Source organism: Loxodonta africana, chromosome 1 (assembly GCF_030014295.1).
Source record: "Loxodonta africana isolate mLoxAfr1 chromosome 1, mLoxAfr1.hap2, whole genome shotgun sequence".
NCBI classification, from domain to species: domain Eukaryota; kingdom Metazoa; phylum Chordata; class Mammalia; order Proboscidea; family Elephantidae; genus Loxodonta; species Loxodonta africana.
This window is the reverse complement of record NC_087342.1, coordinates 199,633,268-199,653,870: the sequence shown is the minus strand read 5'-3', so window position 1 is coordinate 199,653,870 and position 20,603 is coordinate 199,633,268. Positions and strand designations below refer to the sequence as shown.

Below are 20,603 nucleotides of genomic sequence, written 5' to 3'. Positions count from 1 at the left end.
GTCAGGTGCACCTTAGTTCTCTAGGGAACATCTTTGCTTTTTAACACTCTAAAAAGGTCTTTTGCAGCAGATTTGCTCAGTGCGGTGTGTTATTTGATTTCTCGACTGCGTCTTCCATGGGCTTTGATTGTGAATCCAAGTACAATGAAATCCTTGACAACTTCAATAGTTTCTCTGTATATGATATTGCACAACTCTAAATATATTTAAAAAACCATTGACTTGTACACTTAAAATGGATGCATTGTCTGGTATGTGAATTATGTCTCAATAAAGCTCTTATTTAAAAAAAATAAAAGGTGCAGAACTTAGAGGTCCAGTTGGTGCCTCAGAGGATAATCAGGATGGTGTTGGTCTCATTGAATCCCCAGATGCGACCTTGTTCTGTCTGGGTCCCAGGTCTTCAGGTTTCTTGCTGACCCAAGTCCAAGGCTACTTAAAACAAAGTTTACTCTTGCCCCCTGCCCCTAGCAGTTCAGCTCTCTGAGTTGAGGTTTGAGTTTACCCTTTTGTTAAATTGTTTGGATTTAGGGAGGGTGATGGGCCCAAAGTAGATAAACTGATCCTATGAAACAATGCAGAGGAATGAAGAGCCTCTAAAAGCTTCCAGGGCCACCACGGTGGACGGGCAGCTTTCACTATGCACCAGTGTAAGGCACGGAACCTGCACTGTTCCACCAGTCTCAACAGTTCACCTGTTGTACTTTTCACCAGCACTATCGCTTTGAGAACAAAGACATGTGTCTCATTACGGCCTCTTCTCCTCTACCAGGTACCTACAGCAGCTTCTTATTAGAACATTTTAACTCAGCCTAACAACCACGGCCCTCCCTTTTCTGTGACACTGGTTTTGTGTGGTAGCAAGCATGAGTAGCTTTGGAATCAGAATGGATTGAGTCCCACCTCCACCTTGTGCTAGTTGAGTTACCTTGGACCAATTAATTTTTATGAACCACAGTTTGCTCATCATTAAAGCAAGGATAATGCTACCTACTTTAAGGGAAAGGTTGTAAAAATTAAAGGATAATCTGTGGAAAGCTTATCACTTCAAAGATGTGCAGTAAATGTTAGGTCATTCTGCTCTTTCTCTTTCTGTTTTGTCTCCCCCCTCCTTGATTCAACAGTGAATCATCTGGTCCAGGGTTAACCAGGGACCTCCACTTCCTTTGGTAAATACCCAACTGCATTTGCCCTTTCCACATGTTCTAGGCCTATCTACTCCAGTCTTCATGTCTTTGCCTTTATTGTTCTCATACCAGCCATACACAGGTATGTGTATTTCATACATCCTTTCTAGATAATTTTTGGCTAGTACTTAATGTTTTACTGTTTTTTTTTTTTTTTTTTGCTGTTTTACATTTTAACTTTATCCTGTCTCCTAAATTACATTCTTTATCTTTGTTTTTGTTTATTTTTATCTCCCAAGTCCTTAGTTTAACACTAAGCATGTAGCAGGCTCTTAGAGAGTTGGCTTGGAAACTGCCCATTACTTTGTGGCGTTCCAGTGCATGCTCAGAGGAAAGATGGGTGCAGGGGGAGTTGAAATTCTTTCCTGTGCACCATCTTGTGTGCAGGGACACCCTTTTTGGACCTTCTTTCCAAACCCTGAGTGGTGGGGTATGCATCGAAGAAGAAAAGAACTTCATTTTACTTCCTTCCTCTAGCAGGATCCCCACTTTGCTTCCTATCCTAAGATGCTGGTCTCCGAAGAGGAGAGCTGTTTGTTCTCTCTGCTTTGTGGGGAAGGTGTGATGAGCATTTTACAGGACATCTTTCTCTTCTTGATAGTTGACTTTGCTATCTCAAATTTGACCTTTTTTCCTTTAAAATTAGAGATCTATTTTTTTTTTTATTAGTCATATGTTCCTGAGTTCTTCCTTTGTGTGTTAAATTCCATGTAATGACGTTTCTAGGGATAGCCTGAGGCCTGTATTCATTGAACAAATATGTAAATGCTTGTTCTGTGCCAGGAAGTGTCCTAAATGTTGGGAAAAGAAAGACACAATATGTAAGGCTTACTTTATAGCTGTTTACAGTTTAGTTAAGGAGAAAATATATAAACAATTAAAATGATATACACAAAAGGGGCCTCATAACTCTGCCTTAGAGAGATAAAGGAAGTTTTTAAAGGGAGTATGCAGTTTGAACCTTATTTTAATTGCTTAACATATTTAACATGACTCTGTCCTTAAAAGACCAGGTTTTTCCCCTAGACCTGAGAATTTTGTTGTTTGTTGTATACCTTTGCTAGATTCTTTTGTTAAATTAATGAAGTTTATACTTAGAACCTCTCAGATTGATAACATAGACTATATACCAATAACTTTGAAAATATAGTTATGTGACTGACTTTTCCTTTTTATTGTTTAGGTGACTGCTTGGAAAACAATCTCAAGAGCCTACCATCATCTGATGAAATTAGTGAATAAGCAAATAAGCCATGTCTTACACTCCAGGAATTGGTGGTGACCCTGTCCAGCTTGCCCAACGCATCTCTTCCAACATCCAGAAGATCACACAGTGTTGTGAGTTGATTTTTAAATTAACTTGATTCTTAATTGAATTGAACTTGGTGGAGGTTCATGTAGAGTGCTAAGGGCAGGCACATAGTACATTATCTCATTAATGAAGTAAAGATTGAAAAGGATAAATACGTAGATTTGCTGTAAAACCATTTGGCTCTAGATAAGATTAATGAGAACTTGTTACTAAATTCCATAGTTCTAGAACTGCAACACACTACCAAGACCTTAAAGGGTATATGTTTATTAAAAATAAGGCCTAATTGGATATAATTTTGGTTAATTTTGTAAAGGACAAATACATGATACGTTATTAAGGAGCAGGGAAGAATTTAAGGGGAAACATTTTAACTATGGAGCCAGATGTTGTAAAAAGTAACTACCTGTATTTACCACAAACTACATTTGCTACATTTGTCAGAGACAAAATACCAGTAGAATGACCCAATGTAATATTCCTTATTTTGTTAGAAAATATTGCTCTTTTTAGTATATATAAAATTTAAAAAGAAAAAAAAAAAACAGTGTAGCAGATTTGGATTTTTTTGTTCCTAATCACAGGCTGTCACATAGAGTGGATTATTCTAATCAGCTTTCTCCCAGTATTTGGTACTTTGGGCATTACCTCAACCCTGAAACTGTCAATACAGCTTCCTCCTTCAGCCTACTTCCTTGTGGTTACATTCTTTACAGGAATGTGTGAACACACTGCCGAAATACAGGGTGATTTCAAATGACCGTATTATGTATATTCATCTAATCATTAACTTCCCAACAGTTTTTACTGTACCTGGTTGGTTTAAATGTGATGTCATTGATTTTTGGAGGGAAAAGTAATTCAGTGAGGATACAGATGACTCTAAAAAAGAGCTGCTGTGCACAGCTGTGTAAAATAACTTGTATTCTGATTTGGGGTAATTCTTGTTTTCTTTGGCTGTTCTTAGAGTAGCAAGGCAGTGAATAGCATGAAAGTCTTATGTTGCCCACAACTGGTATTGTGGGGATAGTATATCATCACGAATTGTTCCAGTTTGTCCCAGGGCACCAGCACTGGCTCCACCTTGCTCTTGTGGCTTCAGATCTGTTCTGATGAGAGCAGCCAAAGAACCTCTACTTTTTATGATTCCCTTGCTGCTGGGGAGATATGTCCCTGGTATGCCTCAGGTGAATCTGCTCTGCTACCTGGGTGAAAATTAAGGGTGCCTATAATTTTAATTTACATGTGTAGAAAGTCGGGAACTTTATTCAAGAAAGGAGACCAAGAGGTCTTATTCCAAAAAATAGGGCAACTATCCTATGTTGGCAAAGGTGAGCTATGTCAGGCATTGAGGGAAGAGGATGTCTTGAGTGGAGAGGCAACGTCTCTGGAATGACTGTCCTGAGATTATAGAGATAGAAAACACTTGGTGGTATGAAAGACTTATGGATTGGAGATTGTGGATGAATATGAACTGAAAGGGGGTAAGGCTTAACTTAAACCAGGACACACTTCCTGAGAAAAGGATCAGTTCATCCAATCAGATGAGAAGTGGTTAAATTGGGTCAGAGCTGAATATTCATGGCATAGTATGATAGCTGAGTGTGAGACTGCATTATGATCCAGGGCAATCATGGAACGGTGGCTAGTGACAAGACCCATAACTGTCCCACGTGAAGAGCTGTTAAAGAGACTGGGACTCCTCAGCCAAGAGAAGGTACAATCACCTCCTGTAGATGTTTGAATCACTATCGTGTGCAAAACAGAAGAAATGTGTTCTGCATGAACATAAAAGCAGTTGCTGTCAAATCGATTCCAACCATGGTGGCCCCACGTGTGTCAGAGTGGAACCATGCTCCATAGAACTTTCAATGGCTGATTTTTTGGAAGTAGATCACCAGGCCTTTCTTCCGAGGTGCACCTGGGTATATTCAAACCTCCAACCTTTCGGCTAGCAGCCAAGTGCATTAACCGTTTGCACCACACCAAAAATAAAAACCTGTTGCCATCGCGTCGATTCCGACAGGGACTTCAAATAGTTGCTGTCAAGTTGATTCCAACTCATGGTGACTCGACACGTGTCAGAGTAGAACTGTGCTTCGTAGGGTTTTCAACAGCTGATTTTTCAGAAGTAGATCACCAGGCCCTTTCTTCCAAGTTGCCTCTGGGTGGACTCGAATCACCAACCTTTTGGTTAGCAGCCAGGTGCTTAACCAGTTGTGCTGCCGACATAAAGCTGCCTACAAATAAATAGAAGCTACAGGGCATCAGACTTGAACTTGAAAAGGAAAGGTTTTTGAATAACCAGAGTTGTTTGGGGGTAGAGTTGCCTGCTTTAGGAAGAAAAAGATCCCTGTTACTAAAAGTGACTGGCATAGAAAGGTCAGATACTTTCCAGGTCTATTATTAAAAGTTTTAAACATTGGCATAATGGTTCTGATTAGGTGACTTTTAATTCTGAGATTCTGTCTTGATTCATTCACACAAACAATTTACTGAGCATCTACTGTTTGCTACATACTGTTCTAGACTTTGGGAATATAGCAGTAAACAGATCCATAAGGCCCTGCTTTTATATAGCCTACAGTGTAGTAAGGAGAAACAGGCAGTAAGCACAGTTAATGAACAACTTGATTTCCTGTGAAGAAAAAATGGGGGTGATGTGAGAGTGAGTTACTGGGGGAGGTGCCTTAGTTTACATGATCTCCTGAATGAGGATGAGAACAGAATGGTGGTGAGAAGGTACAGGGACAGAGACGGAGCATTTCAGATGGGCGAATGACTAGTATTAAAAATCTTAAAACTGTGCAGAGCTTGGGGTCTTCAGACAATTGGAAAAAGAAAAAAGACTGTATAGGTAGAACACAGCACCTGAGAGAAGGAATGTCAGGAGATGAGATTAGAGTGGAGACTAAGGTGGCTCACGTAGGGACTTTTGGGCCCTGTGGAGATTTGGTTCAAAGAGGCAGTGAGAATCCACTGGAAGATTTTAAACTGGGGAGAGACAATCAGATTTGCATTTTGAAAAGACTACATTGGCTGCTGCTTAGAGAACAGACTTTGAGGAAATACGAGGAGCAGGAAGGGGATATGCAGGCGAGAGACGATGTGTGATTCTAGTCAGCTTTCTCCGAGTGTTTGGTCCTTTGGGCATTACTTGCATTCTTTGGGTATGCTAATCAGTTTCCTTCTTCAGTCTACTTCCTTATGATTACTTTCTTTACAGGAATGTGTGAACACACTGCTGAAATACTAGATGGTTTCAGATGACCATACTGTGTATAGTCATCTAATCGTTAACTTCCCAATAGTTACACCTCTACCTGGGTGATTTAAATGGGTTGTGAGTGATTTTTGGAGGGAAAGGCAGCTCAGTTAGAATACAGATGGTCCTAAGAAGGAGCTGCTATGCACAACTGTAAAATATCCCTTGTTCTGATTTGGGGTCATTCTTGTTTTCCCTGGCTGCTCGTAGAGGAGCGAGGCAGTGAATAGCATGGCAGTCTCGTGTTGCCCACAACTGGCAGCAGCAGAAACGGAGACAAGCGATGGATGTCTTTTGAGGTGGAGCCAACAGAACTTGCTGATGCATGTAGGCAGGGTGGGAGAAGAAGAGAGGAGTCAAGGGTGGCTCCGCGGGTTTTGCTTTGAGCAGCCAGGTAGACGGCGGTGAGTATGTACTGAGATAGGAAAGACGAAGGTTCAAGAGAAGTGGGGAAGAATTTTGTTTTGGCCAAGTAAGCTTTGAGATGCCTTTTGGACAACTAAACGGAGATGTCAGATATCTAGTTTGGATTTGTACATTTGGATTTCAGGGTGTCATCAGAATATAAATGGTATTTAAAACCACAGGCCTAAAATAATCCCAAAGGAATGAGTGGAGTTAAGAGAGGAGATCTGTGGCATTAAAAATATAGATGTTGGGATTGACAGGGAGAAAGGAGCACAAAAAGTCTGAGAAGGAGTGAACAGTGATGTGAGAAGAAAAGTCAGTATATGGTGAATTTCCAAAAAAAAAAAGGTTCAAGAATAAGTAAGGCACCATCTTTGTCTAATGCTACTGAAAGCCTGAGTAAGAGGGAAGCAGAGACTCAGATTCGCACAATGGAGATCACTGATAACTTTGAAAACAGTATCCCTGTTTCAAGTATAAGGAGGAAGAAGCATATATTCCTTCCATCCCAGAAGCCTACTCACGTCTGCTTATGTTATTGACCAGAACCAAGGTTGTAGGCATTAAAAAATATGGCTACACCTAGCTGCTAAGAAGGCTGAAAGGACTGCAGCGTGCTCACAAAAATTCGGGTTGTCTTCGTTTGAGAGAGAGGGAAGAGTAGATATTAGATAGTTAACAAACACTGCCATAGAAGTAGAAATAGGGTCAAAGAAAGGTTTGTATTTTTTCACCACAAAAGAGATATTATAGCATTTGTATTCTAGTGGATGTGATCCAGAAGAAAGGAAGAAATTAGAAAACAAAAAAGTGAAGGTGTAATTCAAAAAAAAATGTTTTTGAAAGAGGGTTTGGGGGATGGAGCACTAAGTAAGTGGTTTGTCTTTGATAGGAACAGGGCAGTTCCTTCTCTCTACAGGGCCAAGTGTGCTCTGGGTGATAAGTGTGATGGGTAAAGATGGATGAGTCCCTGTCTGAGTGGGTCTCTTTTTGAATGAAATATGAGGCCAAGTCATCTGATAGAGAATGGGCAGGAGGGTTGTCGAAAGTCATGGAGAGAGAAAAAAGTTGACTACTTGTAGCTTTGATAACTGAGAGACTGAATATACTGGGGAAGGAGAGAAGGGTTGTTGACAGTTAAGTACTTATTTGAGATTTGGGGTTATGAATTAAGTGAAACCAGTCAGCACTGTGTATTTTTTCCAACTCTGAGATTCAATGTCTAGATGAAATGAAGATTTAGATAGAGTAACTTACCGTAAAAAAAAAAAAAACTAACCTACCATCCAGTACGAGTTACTGGTAAACCTGCAGAAATCACATGGAAGTGAAAGGCAGAAGTGTGAGATTTCAGTTCACATTTTTTTCCCCCAGCTGGTAATGCTAATAATACTGGATATGATTAAATAAAATGATACTTTGCACCACATATAGGTGCTTTTCTTCACCGTACTTTTGCATTTTTTTAATTTTGTGTCAGTACAAATTATTGTTAGGTGCCGTCAAGTTTGTTCCAAATCATAGTGACCCTACATACAACAGAACCAAACACTGCCCAGTCCTGCATCATCCTCACAATTGTTGCGTTTGAGTCCCATTGTTGTAGCCACTGTTTCAGTCCGTCTCATTGAGAGTCTTCCTCTTTTTCTCTGACCCCCTACTTTACCAAGCATGATGCTCTTCTCCAAGGACTGGTCCCTCCTGATCACATGTTCAAAGTAGGTGACATGAGACACGAAGCCTCACCATCCTCTCTTTAAGGAACATTCTGGCTGTACTTCCTCCAAGACTGATTTGTTCATTCTTCTGGCAGTCCATGGTATATTCAGTATTCTTTCCCAACACCATAATTCAAATGCATCAATTTTTCTTCAGTCCTCCTTATTCATTGTCCTACTTTAATATGCGTATCAGGCAATTGAAAATACCATGGCCTGGGTCAGGCGCATCTTAGTCCTCAAAGTGACATCTTTGCTTTTTTAACACTTTAAAGAGATCTTTTGCAGCAGATTTGCCCAATGCAATGTGTTATTTGATTTCTCGACTGCTTCTTCCATGGGCATTCATTTTGGATCCAAGTAAAATGAAATCCTTCGTAACTTCAATATTTTTTCCATTTATCGTGATGTTGCTTTTTGGTCCAGTCGTGAAGATTTTTGTTTTCTTTATGTTGAGGTATAACCCATACCAAAGGCTGTAGTCTTTGATCTTCATCAGGATTATTTTGTTATTAAGAGGCCAATTGCAATATCTAGACCCATAGTGTGTGCTTATAAAACAGCCATTCGTAAGATCAGCTAGAGTTCCACTAAGATGTGTGTCTGCTTATTTCTAAGTATTAGGAGATAGGAGAATTGTAGGGACAGAGCAACAACGGATTTGCTATGAAAAAAGTGTCAGAATTAACTAAGTTATAAGTTGAAGGAAATTGATAAATAAAAATGAGAACAGCTGACCATGAAACATAGTCCATGAGATCAAATTTTTCCATATGTATGTATTATAGTCTTACCACTAGTACAAATGAGAATTCTGGCATATGAGTAAGATTTTTTTTGTTGTTTTTTTAAAGCAAAATCAGAAAGAGGAAGATGGAGAGTGGCTAAACCTTAGTCTGGAAAATGAGCAAAGCAGATCCATTGGTAGCATAAAACCGGTTCAAAGCCCTGGCATAAAATCTGCTCATCATAATGTATGGTACAGAAATTTTCTGCTAAAGGTTATATAATATATCTCTGTGTGTGTGTGTGTGTGTGTTTTCCAGAAAATTTGGGAAGGCAGGACTTTTCTAAAACCCACTAAACCAAACCCACTGCCACTGAGTTGATTCTGACTCATAGCCACCCTATAGGACAGAGTAGAGCTGCCCCATAGGGTTTCCAAGGCTGTAACTTTTACAGGAACAGACTGCCACATCTTTCTCCTGCAGAGCTGCTGGTAGGTTTAAACTGCCAACCTTTTGGTTAGCAGCCAAGCGCTTAACCACTGTGCCACCAGGGCTCCTTAGGACTTTTCTAGGGAGGCATAAAGTATGAACTGAAGCTTGTGTTATAAAGGTTAAGAAGTGGCAAAAAAAAATTTATGTTGAATCTTCATGGTCTGATTTTTTATTGCATGTTTCCTACAGATTAAAAGCTATTCATCCATCACAGACTTTCTTAGAATTGAAAAAAATATTATTGATGGTAATTAGCTTTCCAGGCTGTGCTCATACTTTATTTGTTAATAAAAAGGTTCAGTGTATGGTTCTCATCCCCATAAAGTTGTTAGGACTCTGAGATAAATTAAAAGCTCTGTGTAAAATATGAGTCATTTTGTTACTTTTGAGACTGAATACAGTTCTTTTAATTAGAGTCTGGTGAAGAGGACATTTGTTTTTGTGTTTTAACACATCACTGCACAAAAGGGAAGCTAATACCGATGACTTCTCTTTTTTTGGTGCCAGGGAAAGTTTTTCTTTAAAAAAATTTAGGGCACCAGTCTTGAGAAACTAATGAGTTTGTTGGAACTACATATTTGCCTAAGGAAGCCATTGGGGCGTAGTGGTTAGGTACTAACGGCTGCTAACTAAAAGGTCAGCAGTTCGAATCTAACAGACGCTCTTTGGAGAAACTCTATGGGGCAGTTCTACCCTGTCCTATAGGGTGGCTATAAGTTGGAATCAACTTGATGGCAGTGGTTTGGGTTTGGGTTTTGGTATTTGCCCAGAAATTAGAACATTTCTTTTTTTCCTTGGAGTAGTGTTATGGATTGAATGTGTTTGCCAAAAATGTATGTCAACCTGACTAAGCCATAATTCCCAGTATTGTGTGATGTCCCTCATTTTGTCATCTGATATGATTTTCCATTGTGTTGTAAATCCTACCACATCTGTGATGTTAATGAGGCAGGATTAAAGGCAGTTATATTAATGAGGCAGGACTCAATCTACAAGATTAGGTTGTATTTTGAGTCAATCTCTTTTGAGATATAAAAGAGAGAAGCAAGCAGAGACACGGAGACCTCATGCCACCAAGAGAGAAGAGCAGGGGCAAGTGCATCCTTTGGACCCAGGGTCCCTGCGCTGAGAAACTCCTTGACCAGGGGAAGATTGATGACAAGGACCTTCCCCCAGAACAGAGAGAAAGCCTTGCCTTAGAGCTGGTGCTCTCAATTTGGACTTCTAGCCTCCCAAACTGTGAGAGAATAAATTTCTCTGTTAAAACCATCTGCAGGTGGTATTTCTGTTACAGCAGCACTAGATAACTAAGACAGATAGGCTGTTGGTAGATGGCAAGAGTTTTATAGAGGAAAAGAAGTTGAAAAACTTAGCTTTTTTTTTTTTTAATTGTGATTTTCTTTATGCCTAAGGTATTGACAGAATGACTTCCACCTAAGGTTGTATGTTTCAAAGTTGGGGTACTTACCGTTGATGTTGCTTACATAAATGAACCCTTTTGAGTTCAATATAGATCAAATAAAGTGTGATGTTGTTGTTAGGTGCTGTCGAGACTGTTCCAACTCATAGCGACCCTATGTACAACAGAATGAAACACCGCCTTGTCCTGCACCATCCTCACAATTGTTATGCTTGAGCCCATTGTTGCAGCCACTGTGTCATTCCACTTCATCGAAGGTCTTCCTCTTTTTCGCTGACTGTCTACTTTACCAAGCTTGATGTCCTTCTCCAGGAACTGGTACCTCTTGACAACATGTCCAAAGTATGTGAGACGAAGTCTCGACATCCTTGTGACTGATGTGCATTTTGGCTCTACTCCTCTCTTTTGGCAGTCTGTGGTATATTCAGTATTTTGCCAGTACCATAATTCAAAGGCATCAGTTCTTCCATCTTCCTTATTCGTTGTCCAGCTTTCACATGCATATGAGGTGATAGAAAACACCATAGCTTGGATCAGGTGCACCTTAGTCCTCAAAGTGACATCTTTGCTTTTAAACTACTTTAAATTTGCCAGGGCAATGCATCATTTGATTTCCTGACTGCTGCTTCCATGGGTGTTGATTGTGGATCCAAGTGAAATGAAATCCTTGATAACTTCAATCTTTTCTCCATTTATCACGATGCTGCTTATCGGCCCAGTTTTGAGGATTTTTGTTTTCTATATGTAGAGGTGTAATCCATACTGCAGGCTGTGGTCTCTGATCTTCATCAGTAAGTGCTTCAAGTCCTCTTCACTTTCAGGAAGCAAGGTTGTGTCATCTGCATATCACAGACTGATTACGAGTCTTCCTCCAACCATGATGCTATGTTCTTCTCCATACAGTCCAGCTTCTCAGATATTTGCTCAGCATACAGATTGAATAGATATGGTGAAAGGATACAACCCTGGTGCACACTTTTCTTGACTTTAAACCATGCAGTATTCCCCTTGTTCTGTTCGAACAACTGCCTCTTGATCAATGTATAGGTTCCACATGAGCTCAATTAAGTGTTCTAGATTTCCCATTCTTCACAATGTTACCCATAAATTGTTAGGATCCACGCAATCAAATGCCTTTGCATAGTCAATAAACACAGGTAAACATCTTTCTGGTATTCTTTGCTTTCAGCCAGGATCCATCTGACATCAGCAGTGATATTCCTTGGTCAACATCTTCTTCTGAATCTGGCTTGAATTTCTAGCAGTTTCCTATCGATGTACTGCTACAGCTGCTTTTAAATGATCTTCAGCAAAATTTTACTTGTGCGTGATATTAATGATATCGTTCGATAATTTCCACATTCTTTTGGATCACCTTTCTTTGGAATCAGCATAAATATGGATCTCTTCCAGTCGATTGGCCAGGTAGCTGTCTTCCAGATTTCTTGGCATAGACAAGAGAGCACTTCCAGTGCTGTATCCATTTGTTGAAACATCTCAATTGGAATTCCATCAATTCCTGGAGCCTTGTTTTTCACCAATGCTTTCAGTGCAGCTTGGACCTCTTCCTTCAGTATTGTGATACTGAGTGTGTGATAAAACTTGTTAAATATATGTTTCAACACTCCACTCATTTAAAAATTCTAACTACTATTAGATTTTTTCATCCTAAATACATTTTAAATACATTTAATATGATCAGTAATTGTATTACACAGTAGCTTCTCTTTTGTTTAGATACAGGTCATGGTTAGGTCAGCTTCTCTTTTATTAAGATATAGGTCAACTGTCCTGTGATAGTGCCCTTCTACATGTTTTAGTTGATGGAAGTCAGACAGCAGCAGTTAGGTTTAGCTGTTTCGTTTTGATATCCTACAATGGTGTTTGACAGTTCTGCCCTCATCTCTTTGACAGTTCTGTCCTCATCGATTTTCACCAATTATACAGCTGTATTTGTTGTTAAAGAGTAATGGCCTTTTGTGCTTTTCATACTGTTTAGTTTTTTTCTTAAAGCAGTTACTAATTGATTTACTTATTAACTGATTTAGAATACTTTAAAGATTATACGGTATAATGTTCTGTAAGTCTTGGTGTATTTATTTTTCCCAGTCTTCATTCCTGTTACAGTGTTGTTATCATGGTCATTGGTGTTTGAAGAAATCATCAGTGTGACACGCTGATACTGAATATGGCCATCTACTTAGCTGGCATAGTTTGGCCTATGTCACACATGAAATCAAAGAGAATGCCCATAAACATTGCCTAGATCCCCCTGAGCCTTGTACTTTTTGTTATTTTTCTGCTGCGGACCCTGGGAGCCTTTACCTAAAAATGCAACTGAAGCCTGGATATTTGAGACCTGCCTTGCTGCTATGTCCAGGGAGGAGAGCTGGGCAGGGTGGCCCAGATGCATTCAGTGATTTTAATTGTATATTCAGTGATTTTAGTTGTATAGTATTGCTTGTACACCCTGCTTTATTCAGTGCACCCACTCCTCACTTATCAACATGGTTAGGTTCCAAGACCAGGTCATTATGTGAAAATTGGCGTTATGCGAGATACTCACAATTTCCTGTCCCTGGGTGCTGCTTGCTGGGTGCAGGAAGTGGGCAGTTTGCTGCTGCCTTGGCCAGGTGGCAGCTCCACCAAGGCAAGAAACCACCTGCCGCCCATGCCCTGCTCCCAGCACCCAGTGCCTGTGTGCGAGGTGAGTACAGCGCGGAGGGTGGGGTGTGCCAGAAGTGGAGGGTGGGGCACCTGGGTGAGAGCCAGGATGAGAGAGGGGAGGTGAGAACTGGAGCATCAGGAGCCCTGCAGGTTTCAGACCGGGGTTAAATGCCCTGGGGGTGATGCCATTCCTCCTTCTGGTATCCTGGATTTTTATTTTTGTCATAAATGCAAAATGTTGGATAAGGAGATAGTTGATAAATGAGGAGTAGGTGTATTGTCTTTCTGGAAGGTATGTAAATTAGTATTCTTAGCCCATCTTTTATTGACTATTTACTCTGTGCCTTGTATTAGGCATTTTATATCCATTTTGTATATGGTTATTTGATATTCCCTCCAATGCTGAAAAAGTTGAGGTTGGGAGAGGTTAAGTCATTTGCTCAAGTTAATAATCTTGGTAAGTGGCAAGGCTGGTATTTGAGCCTAGGGCAGTCTAATTCACATAACACTATACATTTAGATCATGTCTTATACCAGGGTATTACTTGTCCATTTCTGTTCGTTCATTCCACAAGTATTTATTAAACACCTATTATGTGTGTCTAGTTGCTGGAGATGTATCAATGAAGAAAATAAACAAAAAGATGTACAGCTAACCCTTAGTGAGGGAAAGCAGGCATAAAATAAACAAGTGAATTATATAGTTTGTAAGGAGATATTAAATGTTATAAAAAGCAATAACAGGAACAGAACATCTTGACAGGGATCCAATATGCTGGAGAGGGCATTGCATTTATAAATAGAGTACGGGGGAGTCGGGATAGTCCTTACTGCAGTGGTGATAGTTGAGCGAATCTTTCGAAGAAGTAAGGGAATGAGTCCTGCAGTATCTGGAGAAAGAATGTTTCGACAGGAGAAGAGCAAGGCCAGGGGCCCTCTGGTGGCAGCATGCCTGTGCATTAGAGGATGAAGAGGTGGCCAAGATGCCCAGAGCACAGAGGGTATGAGCCAGGCCAGATTGGGTAGGGCCTTGTGGGCGATTGTAAGGATTTAGGCTTTACAAGAGTTTTGAGCAGAGGAGTGGCATTTCAGGTCCAGAGAAGGCATAGCGTTGGGCTCAGTCAGAGATTTAGATCTGCCAGGTGGTTAAGATGAAGCAAGATGGACTTCAGGATTTATGCAAGGGAGTGATTTGGTGACTCACTGTGGAGGTAAGTCAGATCAGGAGACAGGTGAAGACATCAGGGGCTAAGAGAAAGTGGCAAAGTGGTAGGACCAATGGATTGTAGGGCCTGATGGGTTGGAGGATTGGTGAAGTCAAGGTGTCAAGTGGGAGTGAGCTGGACATACACGAGGTGGTGATTTGTAAGTGATATATTTGAAACTAATTATGAAAGTTACAGTTTTTGATAATGAGAAAAAATTTTATATGATCTTTGAGTGAGTGGTTGAGGTAGACGGAGAGCAAGATCATTGGAGGAGAATCGTTCAGAGAATTGTGGCTGAGACGGTGGAAGGATTATCAACATGTATATTGGAATTACTGAGAATTAAGAAAGGGTAGTTTTTTTTAGTAGTAGCGTTAAACAAGTAACAGTGAGCCAGGAGCTAAAACTATCAAAAGTTGAGGGAGAGTGCCCAGGGGATCGAAAATGACAAAAACTATAGTCAATATTAATAACGGGATGTGATGCTGCCTCGTGGTGCAGTGGTTAAGAGCTATGGCTGCTAAGCAAAAGGGTGGAGCCCTGGTGGCACAGTGGTTAAGAGCTTGGCTGCTAACCAAAAGGTCAGAAGTTCTAATCCATCAGCCGCTCCTTGGAAACCCTATGGGGAGTTCTGCTCTGTCCTGTAGGGTTGCTGCGAGTTGGAATTGACTCAACGGCAACAGGTTTGTTTGTTTGTTTGTTTGGTTTTGTGTGTGTCTAGTCTTTCTTTTCCTTCTCGTCATTTACTCTTCATTTCTGAATTTGTCTCTTTTTTTTCCCTGAGTTTCTCCAGTTTTTACTCCTCAATGCCTATTATCTCGTCATCCTATTCATGAGCTTTTTTTGTGTCTACTCTGTGATCTTCCCTTAAAACTGTAATTGCTTCATTGAGTTCTTAAAATTTGTGTTAATATTTTGGGTTATCAGTTGCACTTTATCTGCTATGTGGCAAGATTTTTTTTTTTTTTTGCCTGTCACATTTTCTTTGTAGGGAGCTTTACTGTTCTTGTCCATGTTTTTCTTACACTTTCTGGTGTGGTTGCTATATTCTTTTTTTGTTATTCATTGGAAGGAGTTTGATTTTCCTAGCAGGAGATTTCTGTGCAAGGAGAGGGACATGTGTAGCTTCTGACTTGAAGGCTCCTTTCTCTCCTCTAGTAGTTTCAATAAAACTGGCCTTCTGTGCATTCAGACCTCCTCTAGCTTGGTGTAGGCAGGCCTCCCCCTCCCAGTCCTGATGTCACCCATTGCTTCATTGACCCCAAGGTGCACAACGACCTCTTTCCAAGGGGTCCCTCTCCTTTTAGAGAAAGGTGATACTTCCAAAGGTTAGCTGCCCACAAGCCCTGAGTATGTTCCAAGCCTCCTTTTCCCACCTCCCTCATGAGAGTGCCCGTTCCTTCTCAGCTGTGCTCCTGGCAGCTCCCACACAGAGTAGGAGCTTCTGCTTCTGGTAGTGACTGTATGCTGGTGACTTTGGAGCTTTTCCTACGCTATACCTCTCTGCAACCCCCAGTATTCAGCTCTTTTCTGTTGCTTTTGGCCACATGGACCATTTTTTAGAACATTTTTCTCTTAGTTTCTCTGAAAATGTAATTTTTATGAGTTCTTTTTGTTTTTTTATATGGTGTGAGGAGGGAAGACTCAGAAACAAGCGTCTGCCATGTTCCCATAGGAAGCAGAAGTCCATTTTCAGTGTTTTAAGAACATCTAAGTAGTGATGTCTTGCCAGTTAGAGCTGATCAGAAATCAGGACTGATTGAGGTTAAGATTTGAGAATCACTGAGTTGGAATTGACTTGACAGCAGTGAGCTTTTGGGGTTTTTGGTCGTGTAAAATGGTGGTGAACCTCATGCCATGGGCTAATACTCAAGTGCTTTTGGAACAGAAGGAGAATTATGGGGGCATCTAACAGATGACAGGAAGGAAGGTTCCTAAGGAAATGGCCAAGGTTGCCAAGATAGCAGAACTAGAGGGAGCAGGGCTTCACCCCTTGTGAAGTCCTTGCCTGTGTTTGCTGCTGACAGAAATCCCATTCTCAAGGGGCCAAGTCCTCCTCTGAGCCCTTGTTTCTAGACTACCTCAGAGTAGGCAAACTGAGAAGGTCCTTGTGATAAAATGTCAGGACCGAAATATCTTTGCCAGGAGTGAGAGGGCTTGCAGTGTTCTGGCCATCTAGAAATCCAAAGTATTGTTTGCATACATCTTTCAAGTGCCTTGTTTTGCCCTTTATTTATTTATTTTCCTGTTGTTATAGAGAGTATATGTAGCAAAACATACACTAACTTAACAGTTTCTATACATGCAATTTAGTGACATTGATTACATTCTTCAAGTTGTGCAACCAATTTCACCCTCCTTTTCTAAGTTGTTCCTCCCCCATAACATAAACTCACTGCCCCCTAAAGTTCCTGTCTAATGTTTTGGTTGCCATTGTCAATTTATTTTAAGAACTGTGCCTTTAGACGTAACCCATTATTAATCTACAATAGCTTTAAAATGCTATAAATTCCCACTTTGTTAACCTATTTTTGACATATCTGGCAAGAAAACCAGTGAGAAATTTGAGTGAATGTATTTGTTCTAAATTTGAGATTGCTTCTGCAGAAGCAGGATATGCTTCTAGATAGTCTAGTGCTGGGAAGAAGAGCACAGTAAAACAGTAGACTCAACTCCAGGTCAGCTCAAGAGTCATTCTTTGGAAGACCCTTCTCCATCTCTCCCACTTTCCACAGTGTGTTTCTGTTCTTTTAGCCGTAAAAATGATAAGCTCACTATTCGAGTCACAAGACAGAGCATGAGATAGAAAGCACATTAGAAAAAAAAACACAATTAGGAGCTGTCTTTCAGATTGTTTAGGAAGTTTTTGCCACTATTTTGTGCTTTCTTTTTATTTTTAAAGGAGCCCTAGTGGCACAGTGGTTAATCGTTTGGCTGCTGGCTAAAAGATCGACAGTTCAAATCCACCAGCCACTCCTTGGAAACCCTATGGGGCAGTTCTACTCTGTCCTATATGGTCGCTATGAGTCGGAATCGACTCAACAGTAACGGGGTTGGTTTTGGTTTATGTGCTGTCCAGAATTATAGTAGTTTTTCTTGTTATATGAGATAGATGAACAAATTCACTTGACTTTTCTTAAAACCTTTTTATATTGATATTTTGCTTATTTTCGACTGCCTGTTAACAGATATTTTCTATGCACCTTGTACTCTGTAATGAACTTGGATTCTAATGCTAATTTTAGTAAACTTACTCATAATAGCAGCTTGTATTCTTACAGAGACCTGTGCCATTTCCAAAACGTTTTTGTATGTCATCTCATTTAATACTCCAAACCACCCCTTAAAACAGGTGGGGGGTTGGATATATGAGGACATATTTGAGACTAAAAGGGAGTTGGTTTCTTCTAGTATTTAGATTTTTTTTTTCTAGTTCTGTTTCAGTTATCTCACTTGTTTGAATTATATCACTTGCATGTTGTTGCTAGATACTTGTCACTGTCAGATAGTGACTGACTCTTTGCTCCTGATTATGGAATGTAACTGTCTTGTATCAATTGATATTATTATCACTGAAATTTTCATAACCCTATCAGAGGTTATTAAGTTTTAGTATCTTCCTAAAGTATGGTTCATATGAGATCATTAAGATATGTTGATAAGGATATTCTTAACTGTTCATTTCTAACTCTCAGGAGAAAACCATAAACTATTTCATGTTGTTAGCTTTCATTTATTAAGCTCTTAGTATTTTCAGCATACGGTACTTATGTATATTTTTCTCAGTTTTCATGATAACTGAGAAATAGGTGGTTTTCTCTCCATTTCATTGTTGAGGCAGTTATAATGTGGAGAGATAGGTGAATTGCCTAAGGTCAGCAGCCAGGAAGAAGTGAGGTCCTGTTTCTAAATCAGACCATCTGGCTCCTAGCAGTTTGCTGGTCATCATTAAACTGTACTTCCTCATTGTGATGCTGAAGGGAAATCTCAAAATCACCTGTCCAAGGGTTTTACTAACAAGTATTTTTTCTATGATTGACTATTACAACTCTGAGTTGTTTGGAGTTGGGCAACAGAGATGTTTTGTACTAAATGAGAAGATAATTGTGCTCTCTTCTCAGTTATATGGGGACACTTACTTAAAGGCTCTCTTGTGTGCATTTTAGGGCTAGCCTAGGGTGTCCCATAGCCCATCCACTCTCCCTGGTCATCACCCTCAAGAGCTTCCCTGTTCCCCAGTGAACTACAACAGCTTGCAACGTTATATAGCCGTGATACAAAATTCTGTCTACAGTTTTATGACAAAAATATTCTTTGCCATAAAGCGTTTTTTGTTACTCCACTAGATGGCATTAGATCCCTGTGACAAGAATGGGCCTTGTACTCAAGGTGGTGAAGAGAAAGGGGACTGCTTTGTTTCTGGGGAAATAAGAGTATACCCTTTTTGGATGTGTAGGAAATAGTGTTCTCTCACCGTTAGGAAAAATGTAATATACTCTTCCATTTTAAAGTAACTGCTCTTGAAGTGAAGGTCACAATGGTCCCAAATTGTATAGAATGTAAAAAATAATCTGTTCATTTTTATAGAGGTGAATCTTAATTTAACCCTCCCTTTTTTTTTTTTCATGTATTAGGTGACTTTTTCTTCAGGGAACTATTTATGGTTATATAAACATAGCTGTATGGTTTATATGGTTATATAAACTAGCTTCTGCTAGCCACCATAAACATTGCCTTCTGCATCCTCCAGACAGGACAGTGAAATGTGGATAGAAGAGGCATCACCTTGAAAGGAAAGCCTCTTTCAAGTCTTTGTGGCGAGATTTCTGAGCATTTCCCCTGAGAACAGGCATTGCTCTTGGTTTACTGTTAGAGTGTGGAGCTTTCAGGGACTTCCAGTTATCGGACTGGGGCTGCTGAGTATATCTGTTCAGAAACTTGGGAGATAACCACAGGGCAGATTTAGGTTCCCACTGAGCCTATCAGAAGCAGTTCTACTTCATTCTTTTCATGGCTTCGTAATTTTCTATCTGTTTTTGCTGTTCATCTATTCAATAAATGTTATTAAAGATCCTGTCGCTGTTCCTGGGCTTTTCTATTGGATTGTCTGACCTTTCCTCAGTTATTTTATATCTTCATGCATTCTAGATAGTGCTCCTTCATTTTTTATATATGTTTGGTAGTCTTTTTTGTTTTTAGGCTTTTGATTATAATAATTTATATTCTCATCTACCTATTTTTCTTAATATTTACCAATCCGATATGTGAAAAGTTGATTATCAGTGAAGATGAATTTCTTATATGTTTATTGGGCTTTTGTAAAATTCAAGATTATATGCTTTGTTTATTTTTTATCAGTAGAAATTTTAGAAATATTTATATTAGAATATAATATATAGCTGTAATAGAAATATTTATTACCAACTTATGAGTTTTTTTGGTATTGAAAATATTAACCCTGCAGCTTATCATATGCTATAGATATTCTCTCATGTACATACACACGTATACACACACACGTACACACAACACGTGTACACACATATGTACACACACATTTGCCATGTTTTTAAAAATTTTTTATATAGTCTAATTTGTTAATATTTTTCTCCATGGTTTTTAGTTTTTTAATCACACTCAGATAATCTTTTATCACTGACTCTAAGATTGTATGAGTCAGAATCTACTCGACTGCAATGGGTTTGTTTTTTGAGTTTTTTAAAAGCAGTTTACTATTTTAAATATTTAAGTTAATAATTTAGTGTGAATTTATTTTGTTATATGATGTGAGGTAAGGTTCTGTTTTCCCACCAATGTTTAGTCCATTTTTCTAGTGTCATTTATTGAATAATCTATTTTTTCTCACTTCATGTGACTTTTTAAAAAAGCAAAATATGAGATAAATGCCTGTCTCTATTGTAGAGTCCCACGCTACCATTTCTCATATAAACAGGCTTTTTTTTTTAACTATATAAAAGCCTTAACCCTGTATAAGGTAGTTTCAAGAAAATCTGTTGAGGTTGGAAGGGAAATATATAACTGATTACGAGCAGCCATAAGTTAAAAACAACGGGCAAAAAATTCTCTACCCTACAAATAGAAAACCTACTGTACACACAAAATATAAGCAAAACGAAATTCCTTTGAAACTGGCTAAGTGATAACAGTTGCTTTGTGACTCCTTGCGAGTATTTATAT

General features: G+C 39.5%; 1 protein-coding gene across 1 annotated transcript in view; it reads left to right on the top strand.

Annotated features, from left to right (window-relative positions):
* STX7 (syntaxin 7) overlaps window positions 1-20,603 on the top strand; it is a 39,358-nt gene that overhangs the window by 6,833 nt on the left and 11,922 nt on the right. Inside the window, exon 2 of the mRNA XM_003404017.4 lies at window positions 2,371-2,525. Within this exon, the coding sequence (XP_003404065.1) occupies window positions 2,441-2,525 (85 nt within the window). The 5' untranslated portion in view covers window positions 2,371-2,440. The remainder of the gene's footprint in view (window positions 1-2,370; window positions 2,526-20,603) is intronic.